The sequence below is a fragment of the Prinia subflava genome, chromosome 11 (genome assembly GCF_021018805.1).
Source record: "Prinia subflava isolate CZ2003 ecotype Zambia chromosome 11, Cam_Psub_1.2, whole genome shotgun sequence".
In the NCBI taxonomy this organism is placed as follows: Eukaryota; Metazoa; Chordata; class Aves; order Passeriformes; family Cisticolidae; genus Prinia; species Prinia subflava.
The window spans coordinates 17,700,281-17,715,999 of record NC_086257.1 but is presented as its reverse complement, the minus strand read 5'-3'; the positions used below and the strand labels follow the sequence as shown (position 1 = coordinate 17,715,999).

The following is a 15,719-nucleotide window of genomic DNA, read 5'->3' as shown; positions in this document are numbered from 1 at the left end:
GGGCAGCACTGAAAGATTAAACTCAAGTGCTTTGTTGATGGGGAGTTGCTTGAGGAGAAAAACAGAGGAAAACCATGTTCCTTGGACTAACTGTGAATGGAATAGTTACCCATGTTGTTTATAAGAGTCCAAGAAATTTCCTTTGATCAGGACACGGCTTTAAATCCCACCAATGCTGCAACTGCCCAGCTGGTCCTTGCTGGCTTCATTGGTGGTCCTGGCTGGCACTGCCACCTGTCCCAGCCCCGTATTGTCACACACAGCTGCAGAGGGAAGGACACATCCCCATCCTCTGTGAGCCTCACCTCTGCATGCTTCCAGCTGTCCTGTCAGGACCTTGCGGATCTCTGAAATCCAGGTGTTCTTCAGCTCAACAGAAGATGCCTGAGAACAAAAGAGGATAGGGCAAAGCAGATCCAGTTAAAACATGCTGCCAATCACTGGGCTGCCCTGACCTACACTGGCTCTCAGTTTTGCCAAGGATTGGAACACTGTGGCCAGCTTTCAGCAAAGCAGACTCTCCTCAAGATGGAAAAGTTACCACGAATCTGAGGTCCTGTCCTTGCTTTTCTGTCCAGCATTCTAAGAAATTCCCCATTACTTCATTTCTTTTTTTAGCCAAAATCATGACCGTTTTCACAATAAATTGGCCATTTCAGTGTCTACACAAAAATGAAGCTTTCAATGGCTATTGTTTCTGGAGTGTATAGGACAGTGAACATTCTTAAAAACAATTCAGTTGAAAGAAAATATACCCCTTGGAAACAAAAAGGATTGTCATTACCTGAATGATATAGACTTCTTCTCTGCCATTATACCAGATCTCAAACTTCTTGTTATCCCCTTTTACATTTTCTGTAATGCCCACAGTGCTCATCTATTTCAAAATAGAAAAGAAGAAGATGCAATCTGGAAAATATCAATAGTCTTTAAACTTGATCCTCTGAGAAGCATTTTTAAAAGTCTGCATACTTCTGACACCTTAGGGAGTCATTAAAAGTAAAATTTGGAGCATGTTATTTCTCAATATCTAATTTGTCATTCATTTTTTTGATTGCTAAAGGGAAAAAGAATGGTCAAAATTAACCCAAGCTAATGTCTGATTGTGAATTTATCCTCTTTTCTTTTATTGCTTAATCTGTGGATCAGTTTTCAACCCCATCCTGGCTCTTGTTCACCTTGACAAATTTTCAGTTTTAGGAAGACTGTTTTCTCACGTGGCATCAGTGACCCACTGAAGTGAGAGTGGAAGAGGAATGGAATAGGGCTTTGTGAGATTTAATGACCAATCTGCAAATCCAGATGACCCAACAAACCTGAAGAAAATAATTCTAGATTTCCTAAATGAAAATTTTTTCATCACAATTTTGAAGTTCATTTGTTCCTAACCAGCTTCTCTTCTTCCTGTATTTGTTCATGCCTCTTGTTCACATTCACATGAGCATTAATTTAAAGATTTAGACGGTGTTATGCCCCTGTTCCTTCTATCTCTACAGGAAGAAACTTGAAATGTTTATTTGAATTGGTTCAAGCCTTGAACCAGTTCTGTTACAATTCCTGGGTACCCTGTGATAAGTTTGGAACACTCAATGATCCGTGTTAGCTGGCTAAAGTCACGAGTGTCACACCAATGTGCTGAGAGACAAAATGTGGCCTGCTTGTGATTCACACCTTAAAAATGTCCTGACTCATATCTGGAAATTTTGCTCTTGCAAATAAAAGGGCATTTCTACTGCACTGATTCATCTGTAGCTGTTACTGTTACAGAATATATCTGCTCCACTGTGTCAATAGTAAAACTTGCAATAGAGCTGCACTTGGAGGATGCCCATAGGCAGAACTGTGACAGGCCCATTCAGTCTGGCTTCTCTTTATGGGATGTGGGCAAGAACACCCAAGGTGCCCCTTTGTATCAAGGTGCCAAGAACAAGGCTCACACCTGCAGTTGTAGGACATACAGCTCTGTCTGTCTCCAGCCCAACACTAAATGGGAGCTCATTTACTCAGGGGTGCAAGACAGCTCCAGGTATGTGCACCTTCTTCAAATACCCTCATGGAAACATCCTTGTCTTGTGGACTTGTTTCCCTCCCCCAGCATTACTGCATTTATTACCTTTAATGAATTTTTAAAGCTGTATGAAGCTGTCTTCTCATGGCCATCGGTGTTCTGCTCCCGTTTCTTGCAGAAAAGTAGCATCTTTGTGTAGAGGAAGAGGTGTCTCTGCATTGGTTTGAACCTAGCCAAGTCCTTCACCTTGTTGTGCCCCTTCTTGTGGTCAGTCCATACATTGAAGGAACCCTGCATCAACAGCTTGCCAAGCTCACTGACATCCCCCTAGCAAGCAAGGAAAAGAGAATCATATTCCACCCAAGGTAGTCCCAGGCACAATTCTTTCCTCTGGTGGTGTTTGAGATTCCAGGCAGAGGCATCCCTTGTGTTAAAGAGTGCACAAGGCCCCTTGCTGTGTGGTTTCTTCTTATGACCATAAACTCACTGGTCTCCATGTCCATAATCCCCAGTCTGTCTCCTCACTCATAGTCAGCATTTAAGATCCATCTCAGGATCCCTTTGGATGTGACACACAGGCTGTCCCCTCTGGTGACCTCAGAGGAAGCTACTCCTGACAAAAACTGGGTTTCAAGGCTCCTGACTCCAAGGCAGGAGGAAGGCCCAGTGCAGTCCAGCACCCAAACAAAGGCTTTGACTCTGGAAGATCTGGTTTCAGTTTCCGCTCTTGTACAAGCTTCCTCCATCCCTGGGCAAAACCTTGAAAGAGCTTAGATGCCTGAAGTCACGGATCAGTGCCTGGAGCTATGTAGGTATGTAATTCCCTCCTGTTCAAAATAGTCTTAACAAGCTTTGTCAATCGTTCCTTGGCTCAGCACCTCAAACTATGCAACGCTGCACAGCCCTGGGCAAAGAGGGAGTCAATGCACCAAGGAGCCATAAAAGTACCTGAGGGAGAGTGAAACTAGGCAGGAACTGGACCTTTCTAAATTAAACATCTTGTCTGAAGACCACTGATAGGTAAATACTTCAACCAATATAAATATTTAGCTCAGATGCCACCAGAGCAGTTCCATGTTAAAAGTGGTGTAACGTGGATATAAGACATGGCAAGTTCTCTATGGTAATGGAATTCAACAAATAGTGATCATAATTATCTTAACAGCAAGTTTTCCTGGGAGTGCTTTGTATAATAAGTTGGGGGAATAAGCGCAGTGCATTATTAAAGTACTCATTTTCAAAATTTGCATGTTCTGTTGATTATAAGGTGAAAACGTTGGGTCCAAGTGGGAATGTCTAATTTCTTCTACTAAAAATTGCAACCTGTTCTCCCTTTCATTCCCCCTCCTCTACCCTACATTCAACTGTAAAACCAGAGCTTAATTAGGTACTTTTACACTATAGATCATGGTATTATTAGACTCTCCAAACCATTCAGAAAACTTCAGCAATTTAGATAAATCTGTCATCTCTAATATACAGAATTAGATCTTTATGCATACAGGACTGTGGGTGTTTGTATTTATATGTGCATGTAGCTATAAACTGCAAGCCTGTGAAAAGCACATTGATATGCAATGCTAAATTAAAAAACAAATAAAAAGCATATTTTCTACATGGTTCTGACAATGGTGAGAGGCTCCTGTGACCCCAGGCTCAGTTCAATACAGCACTGAGATCCAGAGGCTCAGTTCAACCCTTGACAGGCCTGTCTCTCCAACCTTGAATCTGGGATTGGGATAATAATGAGTTAAGAGGGAGGCTGCCACTGCAGAGACAAAGAGACAGATGGTGGCAGTCTGCAGCAATCCCACGGGAGATTTTGAATATCAGCCCACAAGCAGTGCACTCTCTTCAGTGTAGGCAGCAAAGAGGAGGACACTGTTTCTGGTAATTTCTGCCAGTGGACAGCAAGATTTTATCCTAAAGGAAGCTTATTTAAAGTGGAGGATTTGATCACTATCTCAAATATCATTATTCCCTGTTAGAGCAATACATGGTATCCCATGGTTATGGAAGATGAGCGATACATTAGATAATTTATAAGAATCTCTCATCAAAAGTAGGAAACACATCTAAAACTTCTGCTCTCCAAGCTACCTTTTTTCCTGTGGTTTTGCCTAAAAATAAAAAACATACACCAAATCAACCCCAGACTTACATGTTAGCAATTTCTCACACAAGAGTTCAGCTCCTCAAATCTGCATGTGTCCAAGTCCAATAAACAGAATTTCCTACGCAATTGGGAGCATTCATCAGCTGTCACAAAACCTGCTTTCCTACTGGCACAATGTTTCTCTCTGAAAGGTTTTTCAGCAAGTATTTCTATCATGGCTGTGTGGGAAAGGCTCCACAAGATAGGGAGTGGTTTCACTGTCTATGGGAGGTGTTTATTTGGCACCACAGCTGAGCACCTGGGACAGGTGGAACAGGAGAAGAAATTATTGGGTGCATCCTCTTTCACACTTTCACCCCATTTAATAATCATGTAACAAACCATCTCAGGAATGCTGTCAGCACTGAGCTAAGCAGTGGCCATGTCCCACTGTGCCATGTTTTGCAGTTCAGCTAAGAAGGCAGAGGAAAAATCTAGTCCTTGGATTAGAGACTCTAGTCTAGTCCCTTACTATCTGGCATTTCCTGAAATGCTGTAAAATTCAAAAGTAAGAGTTGAAAAGGAACAGGAATGTTCTGTTGAATTCCTGAGTACAAAACTACTCCCACTTTAAGCAAGGAATAGGCAAAAGGATGATTCAACATTTATATGGACAGGAATCTGGATAAATCCTCCCTGCTCAGGATGTTACCTATCTTGGAGAAGCTCTTCTTCCTTTCCCTTTACAGAACTGTTTCAAAACAATTTTTTTGCTAAATTCCTGTAAGTACCGACATTTAAACTGAGAAACATAGGAGGAAAGCTACCTCTCTCTTTGGGAATGAATAAGAAACAGTGGAAACTGGGGAGGTAAAAGGTGTGCTGTATCCATGAGCTTCCCATGCCTATGTTGACTAGTTCAAGTCTGCAGCTACCAGATGCAGATGCACTTGCACAAAACAGAACTATAGAAATTAAACTCCTGAAGCCAATCCCGTCCTGAAAAACAGAATAACTCTTCCCACCCAGACACTGTCTGTATAGACCCCAGCACCTTCTCAGGAAGTCAGATTTCACAAAATAGTTTTTCTGGATTAAAGCCTTTGCTGTGATGTAACACTTCTTTGAACAATACTCAGTATATTGTTTCTTTCTTGACATTTTCACCCTGCAGCTATTTCAAAATAGGCAACCACATGATTCTCAGGCCACATTTTGCCAGGCTTGTTTCTCCTTTAGGTGTCAATCACTTCCACTTCTCACTTAAGGGCTCATTTTATGTAGTCAGCTAGTTCTTGAAAGTCATATGACTTCAATGGAGCGTCTCCAGAGATATATATTTGTGCCCTTTGATTTGTGCCCTTTGTGGTTGTTATTTCACATGTCAGATAACAAGCTTGCCAATCACTGGCATGGATTCCATTACCCACTTTAAATGAAAGCCAAATTTTTCTCCCCAAGTGCAAAAAACTTGAAAACACTTGAGTTGCACAGGAGTCACAAAGTTTCAGCAAATTTCTTAAGTTAGTTCTGCCACACTTTTACCTCTCACCTACAAACGAGTTTTGGGTGCAATGACTCAGAAGTCCTGCATTTGCCCCTGTGTCCCACACTCACACCTCAGCTCCACGTGCCAGGTGTGCTGAGATGTATTTTTGGTCATCACAACTGAGTGACATCCCTCAGGAATGTGGCACAGCTCTGTGAAGCACAGCACCAGCCGTGGCACAGCATCACCAGTGAGGACAGGAGCACAGGATGGCTCAGAGCAGAGCAGCAGCAGCAGCAGTTACCTCATATCCTGTGATTGCTATCTGGTGCATGGAATCATTTACTGATTTGATGATATCAAGCACCGTGGCCAGGGCCTCTTCCAATTCAGCAGTACCTTCTGAATTCTTGCTACACTTCAGCATTTCCTGATTTAAAAAAGATACGGGGAATACTTGAGAACTTCTGACACCAGAAGACACTGTAAGACAATCCTCCCTGGAATTGGTGTTGCATAAACAAAGTAGCAGAACTACAGGAAAACAAAAGAGGAACAAAAAAACTAAAAAAATAACCCAAATATGACATTCACTGGGGAGGTCATTGAGGACACACATTTTCATCTTTTGAACATTTTCAAGTTTAAAGGATTCATTGAAGATGAGACAGGACCATTCTGACATATTTACAAAGAACTCCTTGCATGTCATAGAATTATATCCAGTGGGGTTTTTTTCATCATATGTGCTAGAAAAGAAACTCAATATAATTATTTCAGGTGTTATACAATTCCCCATTTTCTTTTGCAATTAGTTCCACAAGGTACATGCTATCACTGTTAAAATTATGAATTAATTTCTGGTCTGAATTTGGCAGGTTAGACATTCCACATTTTCAGTTTGGAAATATTTTAATCCAAGAGCTGAGGCACTTGTGTTCCTGTAAAATAGGAATGCAAAAATATAGTTCCTGCAAACCCCAAGCAGCAGCCATTTCTCCTCTCTACCCAAGTGCTTGGGTAACCAGGGATTAGAAGGTAAAAGCAGGATTCCTACAGCACCTGCTGCACATTTTCTAGGATGAGGATGGATCTCTGTACAGTGAGCATGCTGCTTTTATCAGCATGAGCATATTAGCTAAACTGATTGAAACCAGAGGGTTGCAATAATTGTGACCCAAAATTCAAATCCAGTCTGCCCACCACTCAAAGCACACAGCTTCTTAAGCTTTGTTATCAATTTTTCACTGGCTTCCATTTCTTTACACTCCACTTTTAAATGCTCCTCCAGCCAGGGAAGGAGTGCACCATCTTCCCAGATCTCATAAACCCTGACAAAGTAAATGGCAGTGCCAATGTGTTGTTACTGAGTATGAAACTGGTCTGACCAGCTTCAAACCCCAATGGCTGAGACCTGTTTTGCTTGAGAACTTTACTCCTCGATCTAATCTTGGGTTTATTTACAATCATATTTCAAATTAAAAGTAAAATCTGGTTTACTTTTGCTTTCCTGGAGACTTTGACATTTTTTCCCTTCTCACAGAATAGTTTCAAGAAATAGAGTTCAAATTTATTTCTGGACCATGTTGATGTAAATTTACTGGAGTCAGAGAAGTTGCATCCTTGTCAATATCCATGTTCAATATTTGGATTCTATAGTTTTACATGAAGTTAATAAGCAGTTCACAGAAATACTGTACAAGAATGGCCAACCAGGTCCTCCCATGGCTTATACTGGCACATTTTGAGCAGAGACATAGTAGCTATTAGCAAGTTAAATGGCAACCGAAAATCTTCATTGCAAATTTCAATGCTAAATTTCATGACAGAACATAACACTAGTTTAAGCCCAGAGGCTTGAGAACAGTATGTAATTCATCTTCATGACCTTCCCATAGGGAAAGTCAGTAAATATTAATTTTAAGAACTGAGTAGATGGAGACAGAATTTTAAGCCAGCACCTTAACAAGAAAAACACATTATTGCTTTGAGTGTATGTTTTCTACTTCCCAGTTCAGACCAGAATTTCGAGCATGGACCACTCATGGTTCCAGCCAAATCAAGAGGAAGTTCACATATTCACCCTGTGGAAAAATTACAGACAATTTGTTCCTAGCTGTGTCTTTTAAAAAGAAGCAGTAAAAGGGAGTGGCTCCCTCTGAAAGGTTTGAGTCACAACCATGGGAAAACATCAGTTCAGAGAGCTGAAAGAGTTTTGTTGAACAGGGACGGATGTTAAAGATAGGATTTAAGGCATCAGTTCCTGTTTTCAAATTGTACGATCATACAGTTATACAATAAAGCCAAGCTCAATTTCTGTTTAAAGATAAATAAAACAATAAGATAATAAAATACTTACTATCTTAAAAAGTAAGTAAAATATCTTACTTTATATAGAGAGAGCTATATATATAATAGTATACTGCTATTACTTAGTATAAGTACTACAAAGTATCAGTGGTTCCCAATCTAAAATACAAGTCTTTGTACAAGGCCGTTTTCTACCATTTTACAACAAAAAATGCTTATTATTTGCTGAATAACTGAGTGAGGATTTACTTCCAGGTACTCCTGACTGATATGCAATTCTGGGAGTAAAACAAGCTATACACTGGAATTCTTTGCACTGTCATGGAGAACTCACCTTTAGCAGCAGCTGGTACTTGGTGATTCTCTGAACTGGCTTTAAGAGATAGGCATCAAGTGAGAGCTTGTGATCCAATTTACGCTGACATTCCTGTAGGGGACAGCATGGAAGAAAAATAAAATTGTTTCTTGAAACACAGGCAAGTCACCACGATCATTATCATTTGACAATCTGAAGATTATATGTCTGTGAATTGACTGAGAGAGAAATTTGTTCCATCTACATAAGAATTTCCGGGTTACTTTTGCCACAGTGAAAATGTATCTAAACAAGAGCTAATGTTTAGGTTCAGTTTGGTGTTGAAATCTGGCATTCCCTGCTGATGAGATTGCAATCAGCTGGGGTTTGCAAAGAAGCCAGCACTTGTTTGGTGTGGGTATAACACACAGAGCCAGGCTCCTGTGCAGGAAATCTACCCACTGCTCTGCCTGCCCAGTCTCCTGTAGAGAGCACCTTGACACACACTGGCACCTGCCATCAGCCTCAGAAGCATGCAGAACAGTCTGTGTACTACTCTAGGTTTTCTAAAGAAGAGAGATGCACAAGGGAAACAAGCTTTGAGTGTCTTGCATTGCTAGTCTGCAATGAAATTCCACCTGAAAAAAGATGCTGTCTCCACACTGTCTCCAGAGAGCTTCAGACCTTGGCTTGTTCTGACAGTACTTTTCATATATTTGGAGATCCTCCTTCTGCAAGAAAAGAAGAGTTTAGCTAAGGGAAGGAGAAAGAAAGCAGAGAGTGTCTTTCTTGAATCACACTTTGTCTTACCTTCCATCCTAAGACATGAAGTAATTATTACATGGGAATAACTCTGTATGTAAAAACATACTGAAACCACCAAACCTGCTTTTTACTTCTGGTTAAGTTAAATACACCTGAAAGTGAGATTTTATTGCTTTCCTCACTTTTCACACAAAACAAGGAGACTGCAGACCGGAAGACACATAATCTAACAGCAAAACTGGTATCTTTTTCAGGGAGGTGAATTGATGGTTTGGGAAAAAAAAAAAAAGAGAGACATTGAAAATTTAAGCTTTATTAACAATTTTATTAACACTACGGGCACAGACTGTAATTGTTAAAGGTGACTAAGGTTTACCAGTTCAACACACTTGAAAACAGTGCTGGCTCTCAACAGTACAAGGGCAAATTAAAAAGGAGGAGGTTTGTCTTGTTGATGTCCCAGGCCAGGCAGGGGGATGTACTTAAACCCTGTCCCCTCCAATTTAGAAGTGGGTGGATTCACTTTATTTATCTTTGGCTACACTCCAAGTGCTCTCACTGAGGTCCATGGCAAAAATCTAACAGATTTCAGTGAATACAATCTGTACAAGAGCCCAGGGAGGTGTGCTGTGGGCTCCCTGGGCTGTGTGGGTGGGTGCAGGGGTGGGAGCTCCTCTGCCAGCTCCAGGGCTTGCTGACTGTGCAGCCCACGGGCACTGAGCAGGGCTGGCTGTGCCCGACCTCCCACCTCCATCCGCACCTCCCCTGCTGGATGTGACCTCAGGAATTCAAAGAAAACACCAAAAATAAATCTCAGCAACTCCTGGATCTTTCCTCTGTGCTTTCAGCCCACCAGGCAGTTCCCACACACTCCTGCTGCAGGGAATCATTTCCTTCTCTACTGGAAGAAATCGGTGTTGCTGCTGTCTTCCTCTCCAGACCCATCCTGACATCACCCTGGTGAATCAGCTGTGAAATCAGAGCTGTGCCATGGAACACCACACTGTGTCAGGGATTATGCAATACAAAAACCTCTTCTGTTGCAACTCTGTCATAGACTATTAATGGTGTCGTTTCAAAATAGGTGCAGCGTTTTCTTCACAAAAATAGAATTGTTTGTACGTGTTGCAGTGGAGAGAGGTTAGCACGGGGTAAGCCCCACAGAACTAAAAATAGGAACAAGCATAATCAAGCATTACAATCTCATCCTGGCCCACAGAAACCTAACTGGACTGGGTAAGAAGGACAGAGAGAGCAAAGGCAAGACAGCTATTAGCAACAGAAGAAAAGAACCAATTTAAACTTAAAGAAAAGGACAATAACCAACAATTTACCAGTAATTTGCCATAGTGGAACCACTCTGTGCCAGTGCAATCCACTGCTGCCTAAATCAGTGACACCTGCTCAGGCAGGTACTTACATATTTAATGACAGCATTAAGTTTTGCAATAGTGTTTGGTATAGAATGAGACTCAGACTTTAAAATGCCAAGAAATAATTGATTGTCTAATTATTCAAATCCCAGCCCTAAATATTCCACACATCTCTATTTTCACATGCAAAGATTCTGACTTCTTGCTGGTATTTTTATACCATGCTCCTCTCTCTTATAGAGCTTTTCCTTTCCACACTGATTTGGACCCTGATAGCTCTGGAAGCTCTAATGCACATGGCATATATACACAGTTCCAATTATCTTTTTGACTGCTGATTTATCAATAATTTTTGCATTTGTCTAGAATTTAGACTTTTGAATCCAACTCACAGGTTTCTGGTCAGCTGCTACTGTCCTTTCACAGGTAGATTCCTTTTCTAAATGCTTCTTTCTCCCTGCATGACCAAAAGCCCCAGCTGCCTTGGCTCCTATTAAACTATTCCCTTTTATAAAGTTAGCAATATGAATAAGTGAACAGTGGTAATCCACAGTGAGTCACTCCTGCCAGACACATCACCTGGAATGTTTTGGTAAGGAGTCTGACACACCTTTGGTTCTATCCTGGGCATCCCTGCCTTTGTTTGGTAAGCTTTCCTTCTTCACAGCCCTCTGTACAGCACTGACCAGCCCAGTGTGTCCCTCCTGTTGCTGATAAAGCACCACAAGACCCATTCTGCAAGGTATTCAGTGCACATCCCTCCTGTCTTTGAAAGCTCTGTAGTCCTTGACCACACAGAGCTGCAAGATTAAGCACCTTGGTGATGGCAAAATAGCTGCCATGTGGGTAAAGTTGAGCTGGCTCCCTTGTAATTCAGCTCATATGAAGATCATGCCCTAAATGAGGTCAGCCAAAGTAAGAGGAAGAACAAGAAAGGCATTTCTGGCTCATCTTTTACCAGATTCTGCTGGTGTGTTCCAGGAGACAAAGCCAGAGAGAAGCCAGAGACTCCACAGCGTGTTTCTCCCATCAGCTGGGATGCAGGGTGCACATTCATGGTGACAGCTGATCAGGTGGCATTGCTGGAGGTGGAGGAGTGTGGGGACATGGCAGAGGAACGACTGGCAGGGGATGGAGTGACTCTGGCACCAGGGTGTCTCACTGAAGCTTGCAGGATACTTTCAAGCAGCTCTGGAATCAGGGCTGAAAAGGCCCAGTGTGATCAGACAGGGTAAAACTCTTCAAAGTATGAATCTAAAAAACTGTCTGTTTCTAATCCTAGGTCCAGCCTGTTGCTGTGGCAGGATACAAAGAAGGAGAACCTGCAACAATATGAGTTTCCTCGGCATCACTTGGAACAGCAGCTGCTTCTGTTTCCCCCTGTCACAGCAAGCACAGCAATAACTCACGGGGCAGCCAGAAGCCACTGCTCAGCAGGAAGGCAGAAAAAGCTGCCAAATCATGGGGAACACAAACACACAACCAGACTTTTGTTTGTGCCTCCTAAAGGCAGTCCAACAGAAACAACACATTTCTGGACTTTATGTGGCTTCTTCTAAAAACAGAACATAAGGGCGAGTTCTCAAATCAAAGGTGCTACTGTGTGAGCAGAGACATCCCAAGAGAGAAGCTTGTGCTTTCTTAGTGTGAAATTTGAAATAGGGAGAAAGCAAATGCATGATTTAACCTCTTCTTTGATAGATTTAGTGTGGTTCGACCAGGCCACAGAAACTGATGAGCTAAGGAGATGGAGGGACTGGTTTTCTTTCACTTCATACCTGAACCCCATCTTCAGTGCTGTTTTCATATTGGTAGAATAGTAAAGGGAATTGGGCTTAACAGCTGTTTTTACAGAGAGACATAAGTTACAATATTTAAAGTGGAATTTGAACCTTCTGCAGAATCATGAGACAGTTCTATACCAAGATTTTTTATTTAGCTGCATTCTTTAGGGATATATGCAACACATGGACTATTTTACATTTCTTGGGTTTCAGAGGTCTGCATTCTTCAAAGACTGCTTATCCTCTTTTGCATAATGATTTCACCACAGTATTTTCCTGCCCAGCATCTGAATCCTAGGATAACAACCTATGCCTTAGTAGTGTAATTTACTCAAGCTCTAAATGCTTCATTGTTAAACAGAAAATAATCCAATGGACATATAATCATATTTACAGTTGTATGATTCTCTCCAGCCTGGCCTGTTTGTAAATTGGAAGCATACCCTTTGCAAGTATCACATGCTCATAATTCCCATTAAATCTTAGTAATGTGGCAGTGCTCAGCACCCCTGACTGGTTCATCCAAACGTGTCTGCATTTAATGTGTGCTCTGGAAAAGCAGCAAATGCTACCTGTAGTATACAGTAGCAGCAGGAGGTGCCTTTGACTACAGCAGACACATTTTCCCATTTCTCATGCCTCTTCCACTTCCTGTGCAACACACAGAGCCTTATTCACACAGTTTTGTCAAACTCTGGAAGCAGTACCAAACCTCTAAAACAGATGTTTTTTCATTAGTAGGGCCCCTGAAGGAGTGCTATATAAACAAACACCTTTGGTTGTGTTGCAGGAAAGAACTAATGGCCAGGCTGAGAGGGGGTGGGGGTGGAGGAGGGACATCACTGGGAGCTCTTGCAGCACTTGGGCACTGCGAGGGGACAGTCCCACTCGTGGAGCTGAGTGAAGAAGAAAAGGGAATCGACCTCACAGAGTCTTGTGGAGCTGGTGGCGTCCCTGCAAGGACAGCAGCAGACTCTGCTGGGACAGTTCTAGGGGACCGGGTGTCCTGAATGGTGCAGAGAAGAGAGAGATAAGATAAAGCAGGAACAGGATGTGTTGCCTGCACCCAGAACAACTCGCTGCCACACGGATCCCGTTCTCTATTTACTGCAGGGTGGTGTCTGGGTTACACCAGGCTCCTGCTATAGATGTGTCTGATACGAAAAGCACGTAAAACATTTGGATCACTGTTATTCATTGGGTTTTTTCTTTTAAATGGGACTTAAAATACTTGTAAAACAATGGTAACAGATCTCTTCCTGTCAGTAAACCAGGCAAAGGGTCAGATATCAGAATACATGCTTGGTAACTGCAGCTTAATTTGGGAATATCTGTTTAGAAGAGTTTCCCTCATTCACAAAACCAAACGGAGTGAAAAGATGGGAGTACACCCGTAAGTACTGTAGGATGAGATTATTGATACTCATTCAAAGCTGGAAAAGGAGATACTTACTCTTTTCAAAAAGCATCGGGCAAGAAGCTCAGGGTTTTCAATGCAATTTTCTATCTCCTTAAGGAAAATCCTGAGAGGGAGAAAAAAGGAGCAGAGTGATGTAAAATCCCACTCACATTGTGTGTTAGTTTCTGTGTAAATCCAGCTTAAAGCCTTCATTTTTGAAATATGAGGATTCAATGGGGAAGGTAACAGTCCTGACACACCAAGAAATATTTTAGAAAAATGGGATGTGGCTGTTACCTGATTCCCTAAATCACAAATATTATCATATTTTCTCTGCTCACAAGCACCTGCTTCATCTGATTCCTCTGGCTGTTGAAACTAATTTCCAATCTGTAGCCCAAATACCTGCTTTCCATTTGGGTATGAGGATTTTTCAGAACAGCTAGAAAAGACAGGAATGCTCTGCCAGATGCAGTTGCTCAATCAGCAAGCAGTGAAAATATGGGATGCAGTCCAAAGGCTTCTGCAGTGACAGTCAATGCACTAAAACTCTAGGGAAAGAAAGACTGGGCTTGCAAAGGGAGAGGAATATCTTTCTCCAAATGGAAGACACAATCTTTGAAAATAATATATAAACTGGAAAATAATTTTTCTCCTATGTATTAAGTACTCGGGCATATTAAAGACTTGCAAAAGGGATTTTTTAAAATTTATTTTGTTCAGCTGTTTGTTACATCTTACAGGCAATTATTATTCAAAAGAATTCCTAAATTCCCACTGTGGTTACAGACAATTTTGCTTAAGCAAGGCTAGGAAAAGCTGGAAATTTATAGAAATTGCCCTAAGCTTAGTGTTTTGAAAGCAAATTGCAGAAGGGTTAATCTTGCTCATAACTTGTATTCTGTAGTTATGGGCTCTGAATTTCCTTGTCCACAGTACGGACATGGCTTCTGGAAAGGTTTGTGATCTTATATGAGGGATAAAAAAGAAAAGTAGTATCAGATATATAATGTCTTCTGATCTGACAACAGAAATACAGGACAAATAAACTGAACACTAAGAAAACTTCCTCACAGAGGTGTTTTGCCAGACAAAAAATATCAGGATTTAGTCCTGTGACATCTACCAGTGTACCAAGAGAGGTGGTAAAATACATTCAAAATGGATCCTGCCAGGGGAAATCACTAGTAAATGCAGAAAGGGTACAATCTTCACCAAACAAAGATGAAACAGATCATCTCAGAGGCGTTCTCTACACACACGCTTTATAGGACACACACAGAGACTGAGTGAGGATGACTTTTCCTGCCAGTGTTCATGGGAACACAACAAAGCACCAACAGAAAAGGACTGGACGTGATGGTGGCAGCTGAGGATGCAGGACAAGCACCAGTTCCCATGTACCTGTTGTGGAAATAGTAGATTTCTGGGAGGTTCCCAAAAAGAATGTCCTTCTTGTTCTGAAGTGCAGATGGAATCAGATGTACTAAATTGGGATTGTCCATTTCTGAAGCGTACCCCTGCAGAGAAAAGTGGAAAATAAAACCAGCCTGTTTTCAGCAGGGAAGAAATGCTGTGTTCAAGGCACTGGAAAGCCCCAAAGCCCATGTGCTTTTGTTCTCTGCAGAGCAAACAAAGCTTCTCCCATGCCTGGTGCTTTGTTGCTCCCATGAATTTCTGATGCTTCTGATTTTCCGCAGAGATTTTACCCTGCAACTGTGCAAACACATTTTAACCACAAATGAACAGGTCACAAGGTTAATAAAAAACAGATGAAATGATGTGTCTAGGATTCAAAAGCCATTTGGGTCATGTAGGGACAGAGACTGCTAAGACTGACAGACAAATATCTTTCTGCTACCCTGCTTCACTGCACAAGAGTTAGTTTGGATTTATTTGTTGAACTGTGGTATTTGGATTGACTATTTTTTTGTTTGTTTGTTTCTTGTAAAAACTGGATTGTGTTTCTTCAATAATAACTTTGAGAGAAGAACATTGTGATTTTAAACTCAAGAGTAATATATCAATTACCAGAGCTGCCAGCTCCCATGGGACAAATGGAATAAAGAATCAACTACATGTCTTTAAAGTCACACCCAAATATAAGCGTGATTGATCCCTACTCAGCTTCCATCCTCCCAAAGATTGAGGACCTCAGACTCCACACACACTGGGTATGCTGGTATCCTATCAGTTTCACA

General features: G+C 41.6%; 1 protein-coding gene across 3 annotated transcripts in view; it reads right to left on the bottom strand.

Annotated features, from left to right (window-relative positions):
- Positions 1–15,719, bottom strand: part of MCF2L2 (MCF.2 cell line derived transforming sequence-like 2) — a 130,968-nt gene that overhangs the window by 23,693 nt on the left and 91,556 nt on the right. For all 3 annotated transcript variants that reach the window (XM_063407961.1, XM_063407960.1, XM_063407959.1), the window contains exons 17-24: positions 14,923–15,038; positions 13,573–13,642; positions 8,836–8,928; positions 8,237–8,329; positions 5,897–6,022; positions 2,114–2,335; positions 785–877; positions 306–384 (exon numbers count right to left, since the gene is read on the bottom strand). In XM_063407961.1, the coding sequence (XP_063264031.1) occupies positions 306–384; positions 785–877; positions 2,114–2,335; positions 5,897–6,022; positions 8,237–8,329; positions 8,836–8,928; positions 13,573–13,642; positions 14,923–15,038 (892 nt within the window). The remainder of the gene's footprint in view (positions 1–305; positions 385–784; positions 878–2,113; positions 2,336–5,896; positions 6,023–8,236; positions 8,330–8,835; positions 8,929–13,572; positions 13,643–14,922; positions 15,039–15,719) is intronic.